The sequence below is a fragment of the Sander lucioperca genome, chromosome 7 (genome assembly GCF_008315115.2).
Source record: "Sander lucioperca isolate FBNREF2018 chromosome 7, SLUC_FBN_1.2, whole genome shotgun sequence".
NCBI classification, from domain to species: Eukaryota; Metazoa; Chordata; class Actinopteri; order Perciformes; family Percidae; genus Sander; species Sander lucioperca.
Window position 1 is genome coordinate 29854069 of NC_050179.1, and position 18037 is coordinate 29872105.

The 18037-nt window shown below is 40.2% G+C and overlaps 1 protein-coding gene across 1 annotated transcript in view; it reads right to left on the bottom strand.

Annotated features, from left to right (window-relative positions):
- Nucleotides 1-5283: 5283 nt before the first annotated feature.
- The window catches only part of LOC116050364 (cytosolic phospholipase A2 zeta-like), a 70697-nt gene continuing 57943 nt past the window's right edge, over nt 5284-18037 (bottom strand). Inside the window, exons 16-20 of the mRNA XM_036003584.1 lie at nt 17866-17973; nt 13895-14074; nt 9044-9216; nt 8759-8945; nt 5284-5842 (exon numbers count right to left, since the gene is read on the bottom strand). Coding sequence (XP_035859477.1) covers nt 5628-5842; nt 8759-8945; nt 9044-9216; nt 13895-14074; nt 17866-17973 — 863 coding nt within the window. The 3' untranslated portion in view covers nt 5284-5627. The remainder of the gene's footprint in view (nt 5843-8758; nt 8946-9043; nt 9217-13894; nt 14075-17865; nt 17974-18037) is intronic.

Genomic DNA, 18037 nt, shown 5'->3' on the forward strand with positions numbered 1-18037 from the left:
CATGCTAAAAATTAAGAGTTGTTATTATATGGTTTTGAAAGAATTGTTTTTTTACATATTTCTATTTTTATTTGTATAATGTTGCATGCATTTACAGACCAATAAAACATAATTTCTTGGTGTTTGGGAGAATATAATTAAAAGGTTATCTTTTTATCAAACATTTTTGCAACACCAATGCAATGTTATTTTTACATGAACCTGAACCGAAGATTAAACAGAAAATATATAATAAAAATATAACATATAATATATATAATAAAACGTGTAGACATGTCTTTCAAATAAATTTAAATAAATAAAAAAACTCAAATCCCCAGCCTGAATTATTTCTCTCTTAAATGTGTAGATATTTTTTTTCTAACAAATTTAAAACAATCTAAATGTAATAAAATAAAAACACAATTTTAACATTTGTCTTAAAGTGTCTATATGTAACTTTCAGTTGGTGTTGATTCTAGCGGCCCCTTTGGACTAAAGTGCTAGTGTTTTTACCACACCTGCTGTCATAAAGCTCTTTTCTTTACGGTGCTGTATTACCTACTGTAGATTACTGAGTTAGTGTTACGGGGGGATCATGTAGTCATGATGAATGTTTTGCTCAGACAGAAAATCATTCATTTACAATAACAGAATATGTTACAGATGCATCGTTGCAATTTAATGTTGGCTACTGACTACAACCACGTCGCACATTGTATAGTTATTTTATGAATGAAATCACATCACATATCTCAGGGCCGATTCAGGGACATTTTTGATTTATTTGCTCGGGTTTCGCCCGTTGTCTTTCTCTTTCCCTTTAGCTTTTAGTTGTTCTTGGTTTAATTTCCTTCTTTCCTGTGATGGTCCTGCCCCAGTATCAGCCATAACTACAGCAGATAACTTCTAAAATAAAATTAAAATACAATAAAGAAGAAATCCCCTGCTACCTTTTACCTGGTTGGATACTCACTAACACAGGCTTTTTCCGGACCCATCAGAACGTGTGCTCTGCAGAGCTGCCCTACCTCTATTCTGTGACTTTGCGGGAAAAATCAGACCCGGGCACAGGCATTAATAAAAACAATATAAAAATAGCGTTCTTTTCACTGTTAGTCTCGTTTGCTGTTACAGGTCATTTATGATCATCAGATGGAACATTACACAGTTTCAGAAACATTTAAAAGTTACATATAGTCACTTTAAATGACTGCACTCTAACAATATATTTGGATGATTTGTTGCTTTGTATATCACCCGTGTGTTTTTTCGTGATATCTCTTGGGGGCACTTTACTTGTATTTCAAACAATGCCAGATCTCCTCATGCCAATCACATTTCTGGGAGTGTCATCATATGTTGGATGATACCACTCTTGGCACCTGGAGCACTGGATCATTAGCTCCTTGTAGTGAGCTGTTCTGCAAACACAGTAAACTGGTACTGTTGTTTTGCAAACTTTCATCCCACCTTCACTCTCTGTGGTTTTCATCCCAAATGTGATGCTGTTTTGTGTTAGTGATTTGTACACTTGTGCCCTTAGCCTGCCTTCATTAAGTCTGCACACCTCAGGTGGATGACCTTTGCATATAGCATATGCAAATGCTATTGCAAACACCCCACAGTTGCTGAAGTTACCTTTTTGCTACACAGGTGGCTGCAAAACCTTAAAATGTTGTAATTGTGGCCTTAGCTGTCAGGACATTGACTGGTGTGTTCTTGGGTCCAGAGAGGCATATTTGCTGTCATACACAGAGAGCTGATTGTCATTGCAAAAAAACATTGCTAACTGTGATCCTGTGGTTTTGGTGGATGTGCAGGATCTGGACAAACATTTTTGTGGTCTTCCCACAATCCCTCCTTGTGCAATTGCACCAAATGCCAGAACAGATTGAAAAACCCTAAGCCGAACTCGTTAAATACGGACGCTCGGGCAGTGGGTCAGATATGACGCAAAAAGCACCCTTGCAGCATCTGTATGGAATGCACTGGGCAGAGTCCGGCGTGTCACAGAAACATTAATTTTATAACTCCACCCACCATCTTTTCCTAAACTTAACTGTCCCGTTCTTATGCTGTATGTCAGTCAGTACATCACGACCCAGAACGTCAAAAGTGACATCAAGAGTCCCGACACTAAAGGAGACTTTTAGCGTGAATAACAAACGCCAAAGTACACACTTTTAGGAATGTAGGCCTACTGAACCTTACAGGCCAGACTGTTCCTGCTTATCAAGCAAACGTTAACAGAAAGAAACACACCTTCAACATCACAGCTAGTTGCCCCACTAACAGCCCATGCCTACAATCTAGTTGCCCCACTAACAGCCCATACCTACAATCTTTGCCTTTTTGAGTGAACTGGATTGTCTGCTGACTAACTCATAACATCACACATTAATCACATGAGAAACACAAGATAGTGCCAGAGCCTTGATGAAGCCAGGAGTTTAATTCCATATATTCTAGTTTCAATCCATATATTCAGAATTCCAATCCATCCTAACTAATTCCATTTCATAGGTAATATTTGGTTGTTATCATCAAGAATTTCAGTTTAGACTGATAAAACCTACCTAGCATCATACCGGAAATTCTTGGTTAACTGGCAATGAATGCTGGCACATGATAAGGATTTTCTTCACCGTTCTGATCTGGAGGGGTGTGGCTGCTGCATTATTCTGGAAAAAAATGATTTCCCTTTAATATAACAATCAATTGTACTCAATTACAAACCCCAATTCCAATGAAGTTGGGACATTGTGTAAAACATAAATAAAAACAGAACATAATGATTTGCAAATCCTTTTCAACCTATATAATTGAATACACTACAAAGACAAGATATTTAATGTTCAAACTGAAAAAACTCAATGTTGTTTTTTTGCATTTTGAATCTGATGCCTTCAACACATTCCTAAAAAGCTGGGACAGGGGCAACAAAAGACTGGGAAAGTTGAGGAATGCTCAAAAAACACCTGTTTGGAACATTCCACAGGTGAACAGGTTAATTGGTCATGATTGGGTACAAATGGAGCATCCCCAAAAGGCTCAGTCGTTCACAAGCAAGGATAGGGCGAGGTTCATCACGTTGTGAACAACTGTGTTATCAAATAGTCCAACAGTTTAAGAACAACAATTCTCAACGTACAATTGCAAGGAATTTAGGGATTTCATCATCTACAGTCCATAATATCATCAAAAGATTCAGAGAATCTGGAGAAATCTCTGCACATAAGCGGCAAGGCCAAAACTCAACATTTAATGGCCTTATTGACCTTCGATCCCTCAGGCGGCAATGCATTCAAAACCGACATCATTATGTAAAGGATATGACCATGTGGGCTCAGGAACACTTCTGAGAACCATCGTCAGTTAACACAGTTCGTCGCTACATCTACAAGTGCAAGGTAAAACTCTACCATGCAAAGCGAAAGCAATTTATCAACAACACCAGAAACGCCACCGGCTTCTCTGGGCCCGCGCTCATCTGAGATGGACTGACACAAAGTGGAAAAGTGTGCTGTGGTCTGATGAGTCTACATTTCAAATTATTTTTTGGAAATCATGGACGTCATGTCCTCGTGGCCAAAGAGTAAAAGGACCGTCCAGATTGTTATCAGCGCAGAGTTCAAAAGCCAGCTTCTGTGATGGTATGGGGGGGTGTTAGTGCCCATGGCATGGGTAACTTGCACATCTGTGAATGACCATTAATGCTGAAAGGTACATACAGGTTTTGGAGCAACATATGCTGCCATCCAAGCAACGTCTTCTTTTAGGGACTGCTTATTTCAGCAAGACAAGGCTAAGCCACATTCTGCACGTGTTACAACAGCGTGGCTTCGTAGTAAAAGAGTGCAGGTACTAGACTGGCCTGCCTGCAGTCCAGACCGGTCTCCCATTGAAAATGTGTGGCCAGTATGAAGCACAAAATAGAGACCCCGGACTGTTGAGCAACTGAAGTTGTACATCAAGCAAGAATGGTAATGGAATTTCACCTACAAAGCTTCAACAATAAGTGTCCTCAGTTCCCAAACACTTATTGAGTGTTGTTAAAAGAAAAGGTGATGTAACACAGTGGTAAACATGCCCCTGTCCCAGCTTTTTTGGAACGTCTTGCAGGCATCAAATTCAAAATGAATGAATATTTGAAAAAAAAAACCAATAACATTTACCAGTTTAAACATGTAATATCTAGTCTTTGTAGTTTATTGAATATAGGTTGAAAAGGATTTGCAAATCAATGTATTCTGTTTTTTATTAACGTTTTACACAACGTCCCAACTTCATTGGAATTGGGGTTTGTAATTTGTTACCTTCCAATATTGCCGACATTGGTCATATCTCCACAATTTGGGTCACATTCCTGCTGGAACATGTCCAGTTGTGTAGTATTTAGTTCAGAAACCTTTATCAGCGATTTTACACGGAATAAAGTCCTGCGTTGGGCTGACTGCAATGTACTATACACGGGCAGCGATGCAAAGACTTTGATCTGGAAACGCTGACCAATCAGAGCAGACTGGGCATCTTAGGGCCCTGACACACCAACCAGCCGGGCTCACCGTCGGCAGAAAAGCCAGTCGGACTGATCAGTCGGGTCCCCAAGGTCCAAAAAATGCCTCAGAACACACTGAGGCGACGCCGACTTGAGCGTACGCTCTGTGCGTGCGCGAAACGTAATACGTCTCCATAGCAGCAGGCAGCGCTGCTCTGTATTGTTTCCATTAACAGTCTGATTATTTACCAGAAAATGAAAACCGGCAGCTGATTGGACGAACGCGTCACGTGGTTCTTTTTTCTCCGGAAATTCACAGCCAGACTGTCATGGCGGCTTGTTCAGAATACGATCTCATATTGTACTAAAATAGTTCACCGAAACGTGTTTCTGAAAACATTTTAAGCGAGAAATAGGCCGTGCAGTTTCTGAATCTGTCTTCATTTCAGATTGACAAAGGTCAGTTTAAAAGATTTTCGTCAGATTTTGAGAGGCTCATCTGCTCCCCATTTCCGGGCGAGTCCCGACTGCCCTGTCTCCGACTGAACATGTTGGGTCGGCCAAAATGAAGGCCGACGGCCGACGGCACGGGACACACCGAACAGACTCGAGTCACCGACCTCGCCAGACGGTCCGACGGCCGATTATCGGGTTAATGTATCTTCTCTCTTTTACAGAGGGTGATACAGGAGCAGCAGCCATGGGCAGTAAGAGAAAAATAAAGTGTTTTTTGAACATTAAAGTGTTCAAAAACATGTAAACATGTTCTAGAAAAACACAAAATACAAATATGTACCTGAAAATGCTATATAATAGATCACCTTTATTGCCACCTTGTGTAAGTAAAGTAAGAAAGTGAAGTTTATTTATATAGCACTTTTCACGCAAAATTAAAAAGTGCTACCCAATAAGTGAAATACGATGAATAAAAAGACATACAAATACAAAGAAAAACATAGATACATAAAATCAGACAGCCATGAAAACCCTTGTCTAACTAAAAGCCTGTTTGAATTGCAAAGTCTTCAACTGCTTTTTAAAGGATTAACAGATTGATGTGTACCAGAAGCTACATTTCAGCTTTAATAGAGGAGTGGCAATGACCAAAAGTGACTTTTTGAGGGAACATAAATGATGTTGTTGCTGTTTATTTCTTTATGTTGGATGCCTTCCTGTCCAGGGCCTTGCTCAAGGCTTGCAGGATGCTCTCCTTGTTGTTTGCCACGTTGTAAGCGGTCAGCTCCACGAGAGCCTCATAATCCTCTTTTGAGTAGGTCATGTTCTGGGTGGTGTACGGAGAGTTGCTGCTGCTCACATCCACCTCCCCAGCTTTCACTTCTTTCTCAGACTTACGCTTCACGCCTGTAGAGACACATGATAATCATGCAAATGGTTAAATTATGTTTTATTAAGCACAATATTAAACGCAAGGCAACACAAATATATTGTTCCTAGTATATATAGTATATATATATATATATATATATATATATATATATATATACACTACCGGTCAAGGGTCACTTCGAAATTTCCATTCCATTCCAGACAGAATACCAGCTGAGATCAGTTGCATTGTTTTTTTAATCAGGGCAGCAGTTTTCAGATTACATGATGTGCTTACATAATTACAAAAGGGTTCTCGACTGTTGTAGAAAGAAGTGGCTGATCTTTAATGCAAATATCTACATTGCCGTGTATATATATATATATATATATATATATATATATATATATACACATGGGTACATATGAGGATACATATGAAGGGTAAAAAGATTGAGCCATAAACTATAATGGAATATTTCATCAATCAGTCAATGCATCAATTGCTGACATCTTAACTTGATGCATCATCAGATAAATTAAATTAAATTAATTTCAACGTGATCATTTAAATATTGTCCATCAGTAATCACTAATCAACATTTTGATAATAGCAATGGATCACATGACTGTGTAATGTAAAAGGTGCTGGTAGTGCCAACCCAGAGAGAATGACCCCTCACCCCATAGGCGCCGATACCGTGGGTGCTCCGGGGCTCGAGCACCCACGGAGAATACCGAGCACCCACTGAGCACCCACGTGTGCCAGACTGCCAGTAGACTACATACATTTTAAAAATAAACATTGCAGTTGGTGCTAAGTGGAGCGTCTGTCATAGTGTGATTGGTTATGTCGCTGTCAGTCCCCTGCTCCATATCCTATCCACCAATCACAGCGTCTCTCAGATGAAAACGCCTCTTTAGTGACCCCGCTCCATCCCCCCACTATACAGTGTGTGTATGAGCGTTCGATAGCATAGTGGTGGTCCGCCACGGTAAAATTTCCAGCGCCACGGTATCAGAAATAGGGCAGACGCACAACAGGGTTTCCGCTATGTACACCGCGCACCACCGCTCCTTCAGCTGTTTATGAAAAGTCATAAAGTCGTAGTGCCGTCTGCTCTACTGAACTCAAGCAACTGTCATCCGCTCTCTCTCCCCCTAGGGTGAGCAGAGCAACTGGAACAGTGACAGGACGTCATCACTCGCGAAGTTATGGCAACCAAATAAACAACAGGGCGAGTACTACTTCACTCAATAAGTGATAAACAGCAACGAAATCCGCGACATGAAATCCGCACTCACGCCTGTGAAATATGACAGCTACAGTTTATTGGAAAATAGCATTGTGGACACTGAAGTTGATGAATTTACTGTTTATCAGACCCCAGATGAGACAAGAAGCTAACGTTAGCCACGCTGCTGTGACTGCCCCTCTGCCTCTGACTCCCGCTGCAGGAGACTGTGTATTCCTCCGACACGCTGTATTAACGTTACTGATTTAAAACCGTTTTCCAGGTTAGTGGGGGTGCATACCGCTCAAAACCAACATGAAAAATGTAGCTAGTAATGTTCACTCAGCGTTTTGTTTTGTTGTTAAACTGTGTGTAAAATGAGTGGTGACGTTAAATCACCCTACGGTACCGTCTATTTTCTGGATGGTTTCACGGTAACGGTCGGTAGCTTACATTAGCAGATAAGCCCAGCCCATACTCTGTCCAACACCCCCCCCCACGCCACCACTGGAAATGCAAACATTTTTGGACTACTTTTTTTTTTAAACAGCGTGCGCCCGTGAGCACCCACGGAGGAAAACATAAATCGGCGCCTATGCCTCACCCTGCAGTTCCTCTGCACTTCCCCTCGGCTCCACAGAGCCTCTTAGCATCTTTTCTACAGTCCACTGAAACATATATACACATTCATACTGCCAGTCATCAATGACATAGGGAGTGCAATAAAAAGTCATATGGCAAGGTGCGAGATCCAGACGTCTACAACAAGAAAAATATTTGAAATGAGAACTGAATAAAGACGATAAAGTACGATAATAGACGAAATAAAATGTGTGCCGAGTGAATTGCACTTACAAAACAAATTACAATCCACACATAACCAATATGAAGTTTGTGCAAAATACATTTCATTGAAGACAGCTAATCCACATTAAGCAACTTAATTGCAACTCATGGTTTTGCTTTTTCTGCCTACATATTGTCTCACAGCTCACATCCACTTTGTTTCCAGTTACAGCAGACAGCTGTTTTCAGTGAAAAAAGCTCTAAATAACCCACTGTATGCTACTCGTCCAGCAATGCTATTACCTGTGTCTGGTTAATGTTTTAAAAAGCTGTGTGCTAATATATACCAAATGGCCAGAAAAAAAGATTTTTTAAGCAATAGATGGCTACGACAACAAATGCTGCACTAAGCTCAATACACAAAGCAGTCTAATTGACTTTCATGTAGAATCACACCTACTTATCAGTAATTCAGCAGATGATTAATAATTTAGAGGTTCAGAAGTTGTCCGGTGGACGGCTTGATCAATCACTGCTCAAATCGCCCACCGAACAGAAACTGAATGACAAAGAATGTCACCGTGGAAAGGTTTTGATTGACGCTGTCTCTCACGCCAACCAAACGCTACTGTGCATGTTTTGCTGAGTTGCTGATTAGCAAGTGAATATAAGTTGGGCTTTTATTGTCAAAGTTAAAAACTGAAGTAGTGAAGCTGTAATGCGCTGGTGTTTACAATGTGGAAAGAATCGTTGCCGTCTTGGTTCTCGGTGGTTCGGATTACAGAGCCTCCGTTTTTTTTTTTATTATTACCTGCCTATAAGGCTCAACTTGGCTACACTGCAGTGATGCATCCTAGTAAGAAAATAAAAACAAATAAAGTAATAGTAGCAACATTGTTGAAGTGAAATTAGCCACTTAAAATGGGCGTACCAGGGTGCTTGTAGTGTTTGAATGAGGCATTGACTAGTGGGAAAAGAACCACTATCGGGGCCCTGGGATTCTTCATATCCTCGAAGATGTAGACCTCCTTCTTAGGCTCTTTTTCCAGACTGGCAAAATCAGCCCTGGGAAATGGGATGCCATGGTCTTTACAGTAAGCAGCCGTCCTCTCCATGACCTGATAGATTAAAGATGATCATAGAAAGTAATGTTAGTATTTATGGAATAAACATTCTGTTGATGACTGTCCAGATGACGCCTCCTCCTCCTGTTTACATTGAAGATGTGCTCTGGGTCCCATGAGTAATTCAGAGTGATGATGATATCCACATATCTCTCTGGCCGCAGGACAGGCACACAGCCAATATTAATGGCATGACCAGCATCAACCAAACCCAGGGTGGAGTCACTGGGAGTCATTTGGTTTGGGAAGGCATCTGGATGTGCATCTGGACAGAAAACAGAGAAAGAGATAATAATGAATTAATCTTCAACCAGTTGCAAGAACAGGTACACTGAAAAGAATTTGGAGTGACATTTACTTAAAAAAAGCTAGGCAAGTTTTTCCACACAAAGTGCTTGCAATCTTTACTCAGACTATTTCTAAGTAATATTTACTTACTAGAACCACTTATTTTTTTTATGAAAAATACACAAGTAAATTGCACTGGCAATACTCACCTATAGATTGTAACTTTCACTCAGATTACCATTGCATCTAATTACAAAACCCAAGTAAACATTGCTGATGTTTCTTTGTGTTTCTTACTCATCTTTTCTTTGTTATATTCTATGTAATTATTAAGTAATATTTATTATGAATGTATTAGTTAATATTAATTGAATTAAGTGAATATTTTTACTATTCTATTAAATAATAATTCAATATTTTCCAAAAACAAATATTTGCAGCTTAAGGGATGTTTGAAAGACACTTTTATTTCACATTTGAAATGGCATAGATATATTTGAAATATCTACATAACTTTATAACCACAAACACATGGCCATAGAACTTCTTGCTAGCAAATTTTAAAACAGTGCATATATACATATACATAGAGTACATACATCAAGGGCGTTCAGAGACCGTTATAAAGCTCAAAAGTAAAGCAGTGTAGAATTTGAAAAATTAAATGCGGAATGACCAACTGACTTTAGGACTGATATTACAGCATACAAACGAATACAGTGTTACAGTTGACGTTTCCCTTCCAATTCTGTAATTCCATCAATTGGGCTCTATTACAAACTTCAAAAGGTTGAAGCGTTCACTTCCTCATGGATTTTATAGGCAGAAGTTCATTGAGGAGGAAAAAAAATCAGATCGCTGGCCTTAGCAGTGAAAAAAAACATGCTATTCGAAAACTCAGCGTGCACTGTCCCCTTTCTTCTAATCAACTTTCAGAACAGTAAAGAATACATACATCAACTCTGTCCATTAACAGTTGCAAGCACTACCTTTGCGGACATTCTCAGGATGTTCAGGACAGAAAGAACGTATATAAAACTGAGCAACACTTGAAATCACTGTCAGAAAACTGACACAAAATGTAAATAAATTGTTTGTGCTGGACAAAAGCACAAATAACACTGGCGCTTTAAGTTGCTTGTGGAGAGACTGGACCTTTGCTGACATTTTAAGGATGTCAAGCTCAAGAAACAGCTTCTGAAATACTAACGTATATTTCAGTTTCAGTGGGTAACTTAAGTTGACAGCATAGATGACATCCATGAGCAGGAGGCAAGCGTTTGTCACACTTCCGCAGTCCTCCAGAACTTCTGTCCCCTCAATGATGACTGACACGTACACGGGATCTTGGTTTTCCTGTGCCACATTGGGATGGATGATGGCGATCTTCATCATGTGATCACTGCAGTCCTCTTTCACTGCTTCTTGGCTGACGTCCTGTGAAAACAAATAAGCCACAATTAAAAATAACTAAGAATAGATTCCAAGTAAAAGAAAAGGTTAAGAGAAAAAAATGTGAAAATAAAAACAAAGAGGTGTACTCAATTTAGTGTACTCAAATCAACAATATTTGGCACTTTTCATACGTAAAGTTACACAACATGCTTTACAGAGGCTGACCCTGAGACAAAGAAAGTCACTTTTGGGGGCCATCCAGACTGAGAGGGGTCAACGCCCACGACCACAGTGAGTGCCACCACAGTGACCACCCTGGCCCGGGCAGACAGGAGGCTCCACACAGAGGTGCAGAGCCCTCCAGCCACCCAGGCTGGAGCTGTCCATGGGACGACACCCGTGTTGTAGACCAGATCTACTCCCAGTGTGGAAAGTCCCCATACACTGGAGCTGAAAACTGAGGGATTAAATCAGTAAAATAAAGGTTTACCTTTATGGTTTAAATAAAATTAAATACTCTTTTGCTCATAAAATAAAGTTAATAAGTGATCGTTAAATAGTCAGAAAAACAGAGACAAAAGGCAAGTTAAAGTTTAAGATAGATAAGATAAAGCATAGGTGTGATTGGAAAAGGACAAAAAAAGCATGAAAATATCCGGCGCACCCATGACGCTGCGACAGCACCCCCCGCGCACACACAGTTTGCACTATAATACAATGCAAACAGTGCACATTGAATGACAACCTATCCTGTTAGGAGGCTATATACTGTTTGCTTTTATTTGACATGTTTTCGTTCAACTTTGTGGTCAGTTAGATGGCTTAGAGTTACTGAATGCATCTGCCAGACTCTAAACCAGCAATCTCAGCACACGTTCTTTATGAGATGTGTAATAGTACCGTTGATGGGTGCCAGCAAAGTTAGTTAGCTAGTTAGCTAGCTAGCAGGAAAATACACTATTTGCTAGCGCCACAGCCGCCGCTGCTTTCAGTGCGGAGAAACTGACTTAAGTAGGTGAGCCAACAGGAACGTACAAAGTTTGATTCGCTTAAAACTTACCTTCATGGTTCCATATTCACGTTCTTCCCCGTCTCAGTCAACAAAGTCCACCAACCTAGTTGAAATGTTGACCATGGACGTGTCTGAGGAAAGACCGCTCAAATGTGGGGAGGGGCTTTGACGTCATGCTCCGAATGCAGAGAAGGTTGCCAGATTCACTGATGTCACTCAATTACATTTTACTTGGAAATATCAACTAATTAAGCCAATGAACTGGTTTAGTGAATATTACTTGGATCAAAGGATTCAATTTACATAACTGAGGGGTCAGAACTGCAGGGTCCTTTCAGAGACTTTGCACATTAATTCCAGAATGATGCTTCCCTAACTGAAAGATTATTTATTCATCTTTTCGTATGAAAAGGTATCGCTTTACTGACCAATCAGAGGCTGTTTTCCTGAATGTGTAAGCTTGACACTGGGCTGGCCCAAAACACTTATACGTTGAACGTTGGGGTAGTAGTTAGTTAAAATGTCCAGTTCATGGTTATCTGTACCTACACATACACCCCCTACTTTCACAATGAAATGGACTAGTACGCAACGGTGCAAAGATAAACACACAGTGGAGGACTGGGAAGTACAGAGTGGTCTCCGTCCAGAGCATGGTCCAGAGTCTATGGGGTTGCTGTGTCCATTTTTTTTTTAAATTTCTGCCTGCATGCAGTTTCGGGTGTGCTCCCGTGGCTGATGATAGTAGTAGTGGTGTCGGTGTCAGTGGCATGCACAGTGAGGAGACTCAGGAGGAGAGGGACAGAGATGAGGGAGTGAGGGTACAACCTGCGGTAAGCACAACTCTCCTTAAAACACTTTGCCCCATGATAAAACTAAGCCATAAGCAAGTGGTGGACAAACTGTTGATGATAACACTACAACAATAAAAAAATAGGCATGCTACACTGTATGATTGCATTAGTTCGGCTAAGTGTGCGGGTATCTGGGTCTTGACTGATGATGTTCTCACCGTTTTATTATTATAAGGCTATATTAGCCTACCTTTCATTCAACGAAGTAGCCTACATCTTAATAATAAGCAAAACACCACCTTAGGTTCATCAAACCTTGTGCTTGTGCATTTGTGTCCTTAAAGTAGCCTAGATAAACGTTGCCCATCATGCAAACTTTAACGAGAATTGGAGCTTTTCAATCTGCACTGGCAGACAAAAACTCATGATAGACCTCTTCAAATTAAAGCACAGGACCTAGTCAGTCATGAAATTATAAAAAAAAAAAAAAAACTATATATATATATATATAGTTTTATGATTCATGAGGAGTATACCGTTTTATTGTATTAATAAATGACACTTTTTTGAAATATTTAATGTGTCAACTCTCACTGATTCTTGCTTACAAATTACATGGCGTTAGTAGTTTTAAGGAGTAGGAGTTGGTATACATATTCAGGGTAGTGCAAGGACGGATGATATTTGTGATCTTATGTGGTGGGCCAAAATGCCAGGGCCGATTTATGGTCCCAGTCCGCCCCTGACATGACCTATTTAAATAAGCTGGATAAATGGTTAAACCTCATTGGCTCTTACCAATGTATCCCACCAATCGGTCACAAAACGTCCCAGTTAGAGAGGAAATGCCGTAAAACATATTTTTTGTAAATCTGTACAATTATTCCCCTCAGCAGCCTGGGACATGCGACACCGCCGTTGGACTGGAGGAGCTCAAACTTAAGCCTCTAGCTACTACACATTCACCTAATATCTTCAAAACTGTATCTCTTCTCTGCTCTGACGTCTGTCTCTACATCTCAGAAACCCCCACTTTCTCATACTGGATACTCATGACTTTCCGTTTTTTTGGGTGGGTGGGGGGGGTGCAAACAATTCTCTATGCAGGAAAGGAAAAGCCCTGTAGGAGACACCAGGGTCAACCTCACAAAGTTAAATTTCGCCAAATCTCACTGGGAGATCAGTGCTCAGAACAAATCCTCCTGGAACAGAGTCTTTGAAAGCACTTCTTAAAGAAGAATTTGACAGGCTGCAAAAGGCAAGTGGCAGCAGATGGTTTTAATCAGGAGGGGTCAGTTGTGATCACTCAAACTGGGTATTGCTAAAATGTACATGCCACTTTAACTTTGTTTACCCTACATGCATTGCAGCAAGAGGCTCAGTATTGATCCAAAGTTGTGGGTGAAAGTGCACTGTGCAAGCAACATATCAATAACAGAATGGAGAGCGCCTACCTTTCCAGGCAACAAAGTTGCTGTGCTTGTTGTAGTTGCAGTGCAGGAAGAGTCCACGCATGAAATTGTACATTTCAGCGATGACTGGTCGATTTTTGAAGAAATCTGTCACTATTCTTGTGAAATCTGTGATTGGCTTTATGACATGTGTGTCCAGAGCTGATGCTTCAGTGTCAACGTCTGTCAAAAGAACACAACATGTCAATAATACATTACATACATTTCATTTAGTATGTTCTTAGCTAAACATGGAAGTGTCTTTGTTGGACCATGGTAGTAATACTACAATACTGTGAAAAGGTTTTCAAATACTGTTATAGGTTTTGTTGTATAACCATTAAATGACTATAATGCCCTAAGAAAAATACATGAAATGATTAGTCTGGTAATATTTTTGTATTTCCGATGGAATGACCAAGAGAAACAATCAATTTATACAACTAACAAATCTTGTGTAGCCAAAGCCTGACGTATCGTACTCCTCTGTGCCACAGACCTCTGGTGATCAAAGAGCAACACCATTGCAGAGACATGTTCCTTTATCATGACGAATGCAGGCAATGCCATTTATTTCCCAGTCCATCCCACATACAGTGCATTGGGGGACAGGACTGTGTTGTAACTACTCACTTAAAGGTGCTCTAAGCGATGTTGGGTGACGTCACTTCTTGTTGACGTTCAAAGTATTTTCAAACAAAACTAGGCTAGCTCGCCCCTCCCTCCTCCTCATCCCCTCCCCTCCCTTCTGTGCTTCCGCGCACTAACCCCCCAACCCCCACCCCTAAATCCTTCTTGTTGGTTATTGGCTGGAATGCTGGAAGACTGTTTGTTATGGTTGGTGTTGCAGGGGCCTATTTCACAAAAGCCGAACATATAAATCCAGGATAATTGATAAAGCGAGGCTTGACCTAGTCTAATCTGTGCATCCTAGCTTGGTGCGTTTCCCGAAGGCCAAGCCAGGCTGAGGAAGAGCGACTAGGTCGAGCCAGGATGAAGTAATTCAGATAGATGCGCGTCCACGGCTTTCCTCAAAAGACCGCGAGGTCGATCACAGATTTACTGATGCCAAAATGGAGAATACGCATTGTACAGAGTGAGCAGCAGCTTCTTGTGGAAGTATGATGATGTGAAACACATTATTTGTATAAAAAGAAAAGAAACACAGCGCTGTAATGAAACAGAGAAAGCGTAGCAGACGATCACGGACCGACTGAATGTGTAAGTAGCCTAAATATATACATTAACTGACCACTGCTCTGAACTGAAACCGTCATAATCATTCCATTCAAGGATTAGGCTACTAATCATTTGCACAAATTAACAGTTGTACTCTTTGCCTTAAAAGTAAGCAGAAGATAATGTTACTCAGGAAATTTACCATGAAGATCAATTTTCTACAACGCTAGAATATGATGCGTAAATATCTCTTTTACTCTGTTTCTCCCTCTCTCTCATGGGCTAAAATATAAATTTCCTAAGTTTCCTAAATTAACTTCCAATGCTCGCTTTTAATGCAAAGTGTACAACTGTTCGTTTTTGCAGATGACAGTGACTCACTGAATGGTTTCAGTTAAGAGCAGTAGTTCATAAATGTATATTTTTAGACTATCATTCAGTCGGTCCGCTATTATCTGCCACGCTTTTTCTCGCGTTTTTTATTTTTTATAGAGGACGTGTTCCCTTCTCTACATATTATATGCTTTGCTCTCTTGTATATATGGACATAGAAAATAAAGACACTGAATAAATTGGACTCTAAAATCTAGAAACTATAAAGATAATTAAGTGATAAATTCCATGCACACTGTAAACAGAGTATATTCATCAGTTATTTCCCCCCCAGAAAAATATAAGGTCAAAAACCATTGAGGTGTCCTCTCCCTGTTGTTACATGAATGTACAGTAGCCTACATCACTAGATAGTTACTGGTCCAGTGAACTAAGACTATCATTTGGGAGGATTGTACAATTAGGATATGTTCTTTAAATTGTACAATCCTCCCAAATTATAGTCCCAGTTTACTGGACAACACAAATTGTGTGCTAAGAATGCCAAATACAATGCACATGGAAGAGGAACAAACATGATCCTTATTGTTAAAGAATTTAAAAAAAATGAATCAACTAAAATAATTCAAGGTGCATATTGTTCAATGAACAATCAGGCAACGGTACAAAATCGGCAGGCAAAATCGTCGTAAGGAAACAGGCAAAAAGGTCTAGAAAACACTGGGATATACAAACTAGGAAAACGCTGGAGAGAGTGACACGAAGTACAACTACAATCTGGCAGAGGTAAAGTGGGACTGGTGAGTATTTATGCATGGGGCTTGGGGAAGCTGAAAACAAACAGGTGAGACACATTAGGGATGGGAAGGTAATCACACAGGCGGGAACACAGAACAAAGGGGGGAAGAAGTGACCTGAAATGACAACAAAACAATGCATTTCAAAATAAAACAGGAAGTCCAAAAAACACACAATTAGAGCGGAGCAGGAACATGACAGTATGTATTGCCCTTAGTAACAGACTTCATTTAAAACACATTTGAAATGTTATCAGCCTTTTCTAATTATCTCAACAACTGCCATAATATATTCATCAAACTTCTAACAACAATATGAACAGCAGTCTTCATACAGCAATATAACAGTAAGACTGTCACATGAATAATTATAAAAAAAAAAATAATGGTCACAACTTTAAATAATAACAGTACTTAAATGAACAGCAATATGCACCTGTTGTATTTTAATCCAGGCTGATAACAATAAGGTAAAACCACTGCTGGGTGATCAGAAAAGGCTCCAGGATGAATAAATCCTGGCTGTTAGCCTGGTCGGGAGCAGGCTAGCTGTTAGCCTGGCTGTTAGCCTGGTTGGGAGCAGGCTAGCTGCACAGAATAAATCTCCATGGTGATTTATGTGCCTCCGCTTTCGTGAAACCGAGTCAAGGCTTAAATCATTCAGGATAACGGGGAAATCCCGGCTTAATCCCTTATCTTGGTTTTGTGAAACAGGCCCCTGGTTGGCACAGTTTGTTTTGTTGCCGTTTGTGGAGCCTGGGCTGTCTACAGAGACCAGTTTTTTTTTACAGTGTGTTCAGGGGACAGGCAGCTAACGGATAGTGAGGAGATGTTTGCTGTATGTGACAAAAAATGTTCCAGATGGGGATTGAGTTGATTGACGCGCCTAGTAATTCATTTTCAATGAGAGGTGAGAGGGAATGCGGAGCAAGCGACGCACAGTGCAAATCAACGAACAACTGACTGGTTCTTGCTATTTGTAATTTCACTAGTTGGGAGTTTTCTTAACAGCTATCTGGATATAAACAGTTGGGCTTCTGTATGTCAGAGCACCAACACATGACTGGATCTATCGGGTAATGTTGCGTATAGTTTTAAATTAGGCCATAGACTAACAATATGCTAATTTAGCCATCAACATAGTATAGACATAAAACAGTCTGTGGTTAGCATTGACTAGGATCACCACTATTTGTTATAAATCGACCTGTGATCAGGAATATATGCTACCACAGTCAACTAATGTCATTCAGTTGTACCAGCAAGGATACAGTGGTGTACATAATCTCCATGGTTACCACGCATTGATCGTCTGGCGTTAACTCGCGGGGCGTTGTCTGCCTGTCTATTCACATTAGGAGCGCAGTGAGTCCCTGCGGATCCAAGCTAGGATGCAGCCAAAGTGTCGCTTACCGCCTGAAAAGACCTTAACGCGCCACCAGCAACTCTTTTTAAAAAGTCAACACAAAATGTACTGTTCACTCCTGTTTGGGTAACATTTGCTAAACACTACAGATATCTATTTCAGGAGAAATCTTTAAATATCTACATATATATAAAAATAGTCTTTAAAAACTATATATATACATTATATTTATTCTTTAATTTGTATAAAGTCTAATTATGTGTCTTTGTGCATTATAAAATAAAGTACTGCAGCCTTACCTGTTCTGCTGACATCTGGTCCAAGCCAAGGGCTCCAAGAAGGCTTGGACCCGGTAATTTGTGACCATAGCTGGGTGATGTTGACAGAAAGTACACTGCTCCATATTCCTGATAAGGTTAAGAGAAACAAAGATTGGATTACTTCATACTTGTACTGTAATACTGTGCATTG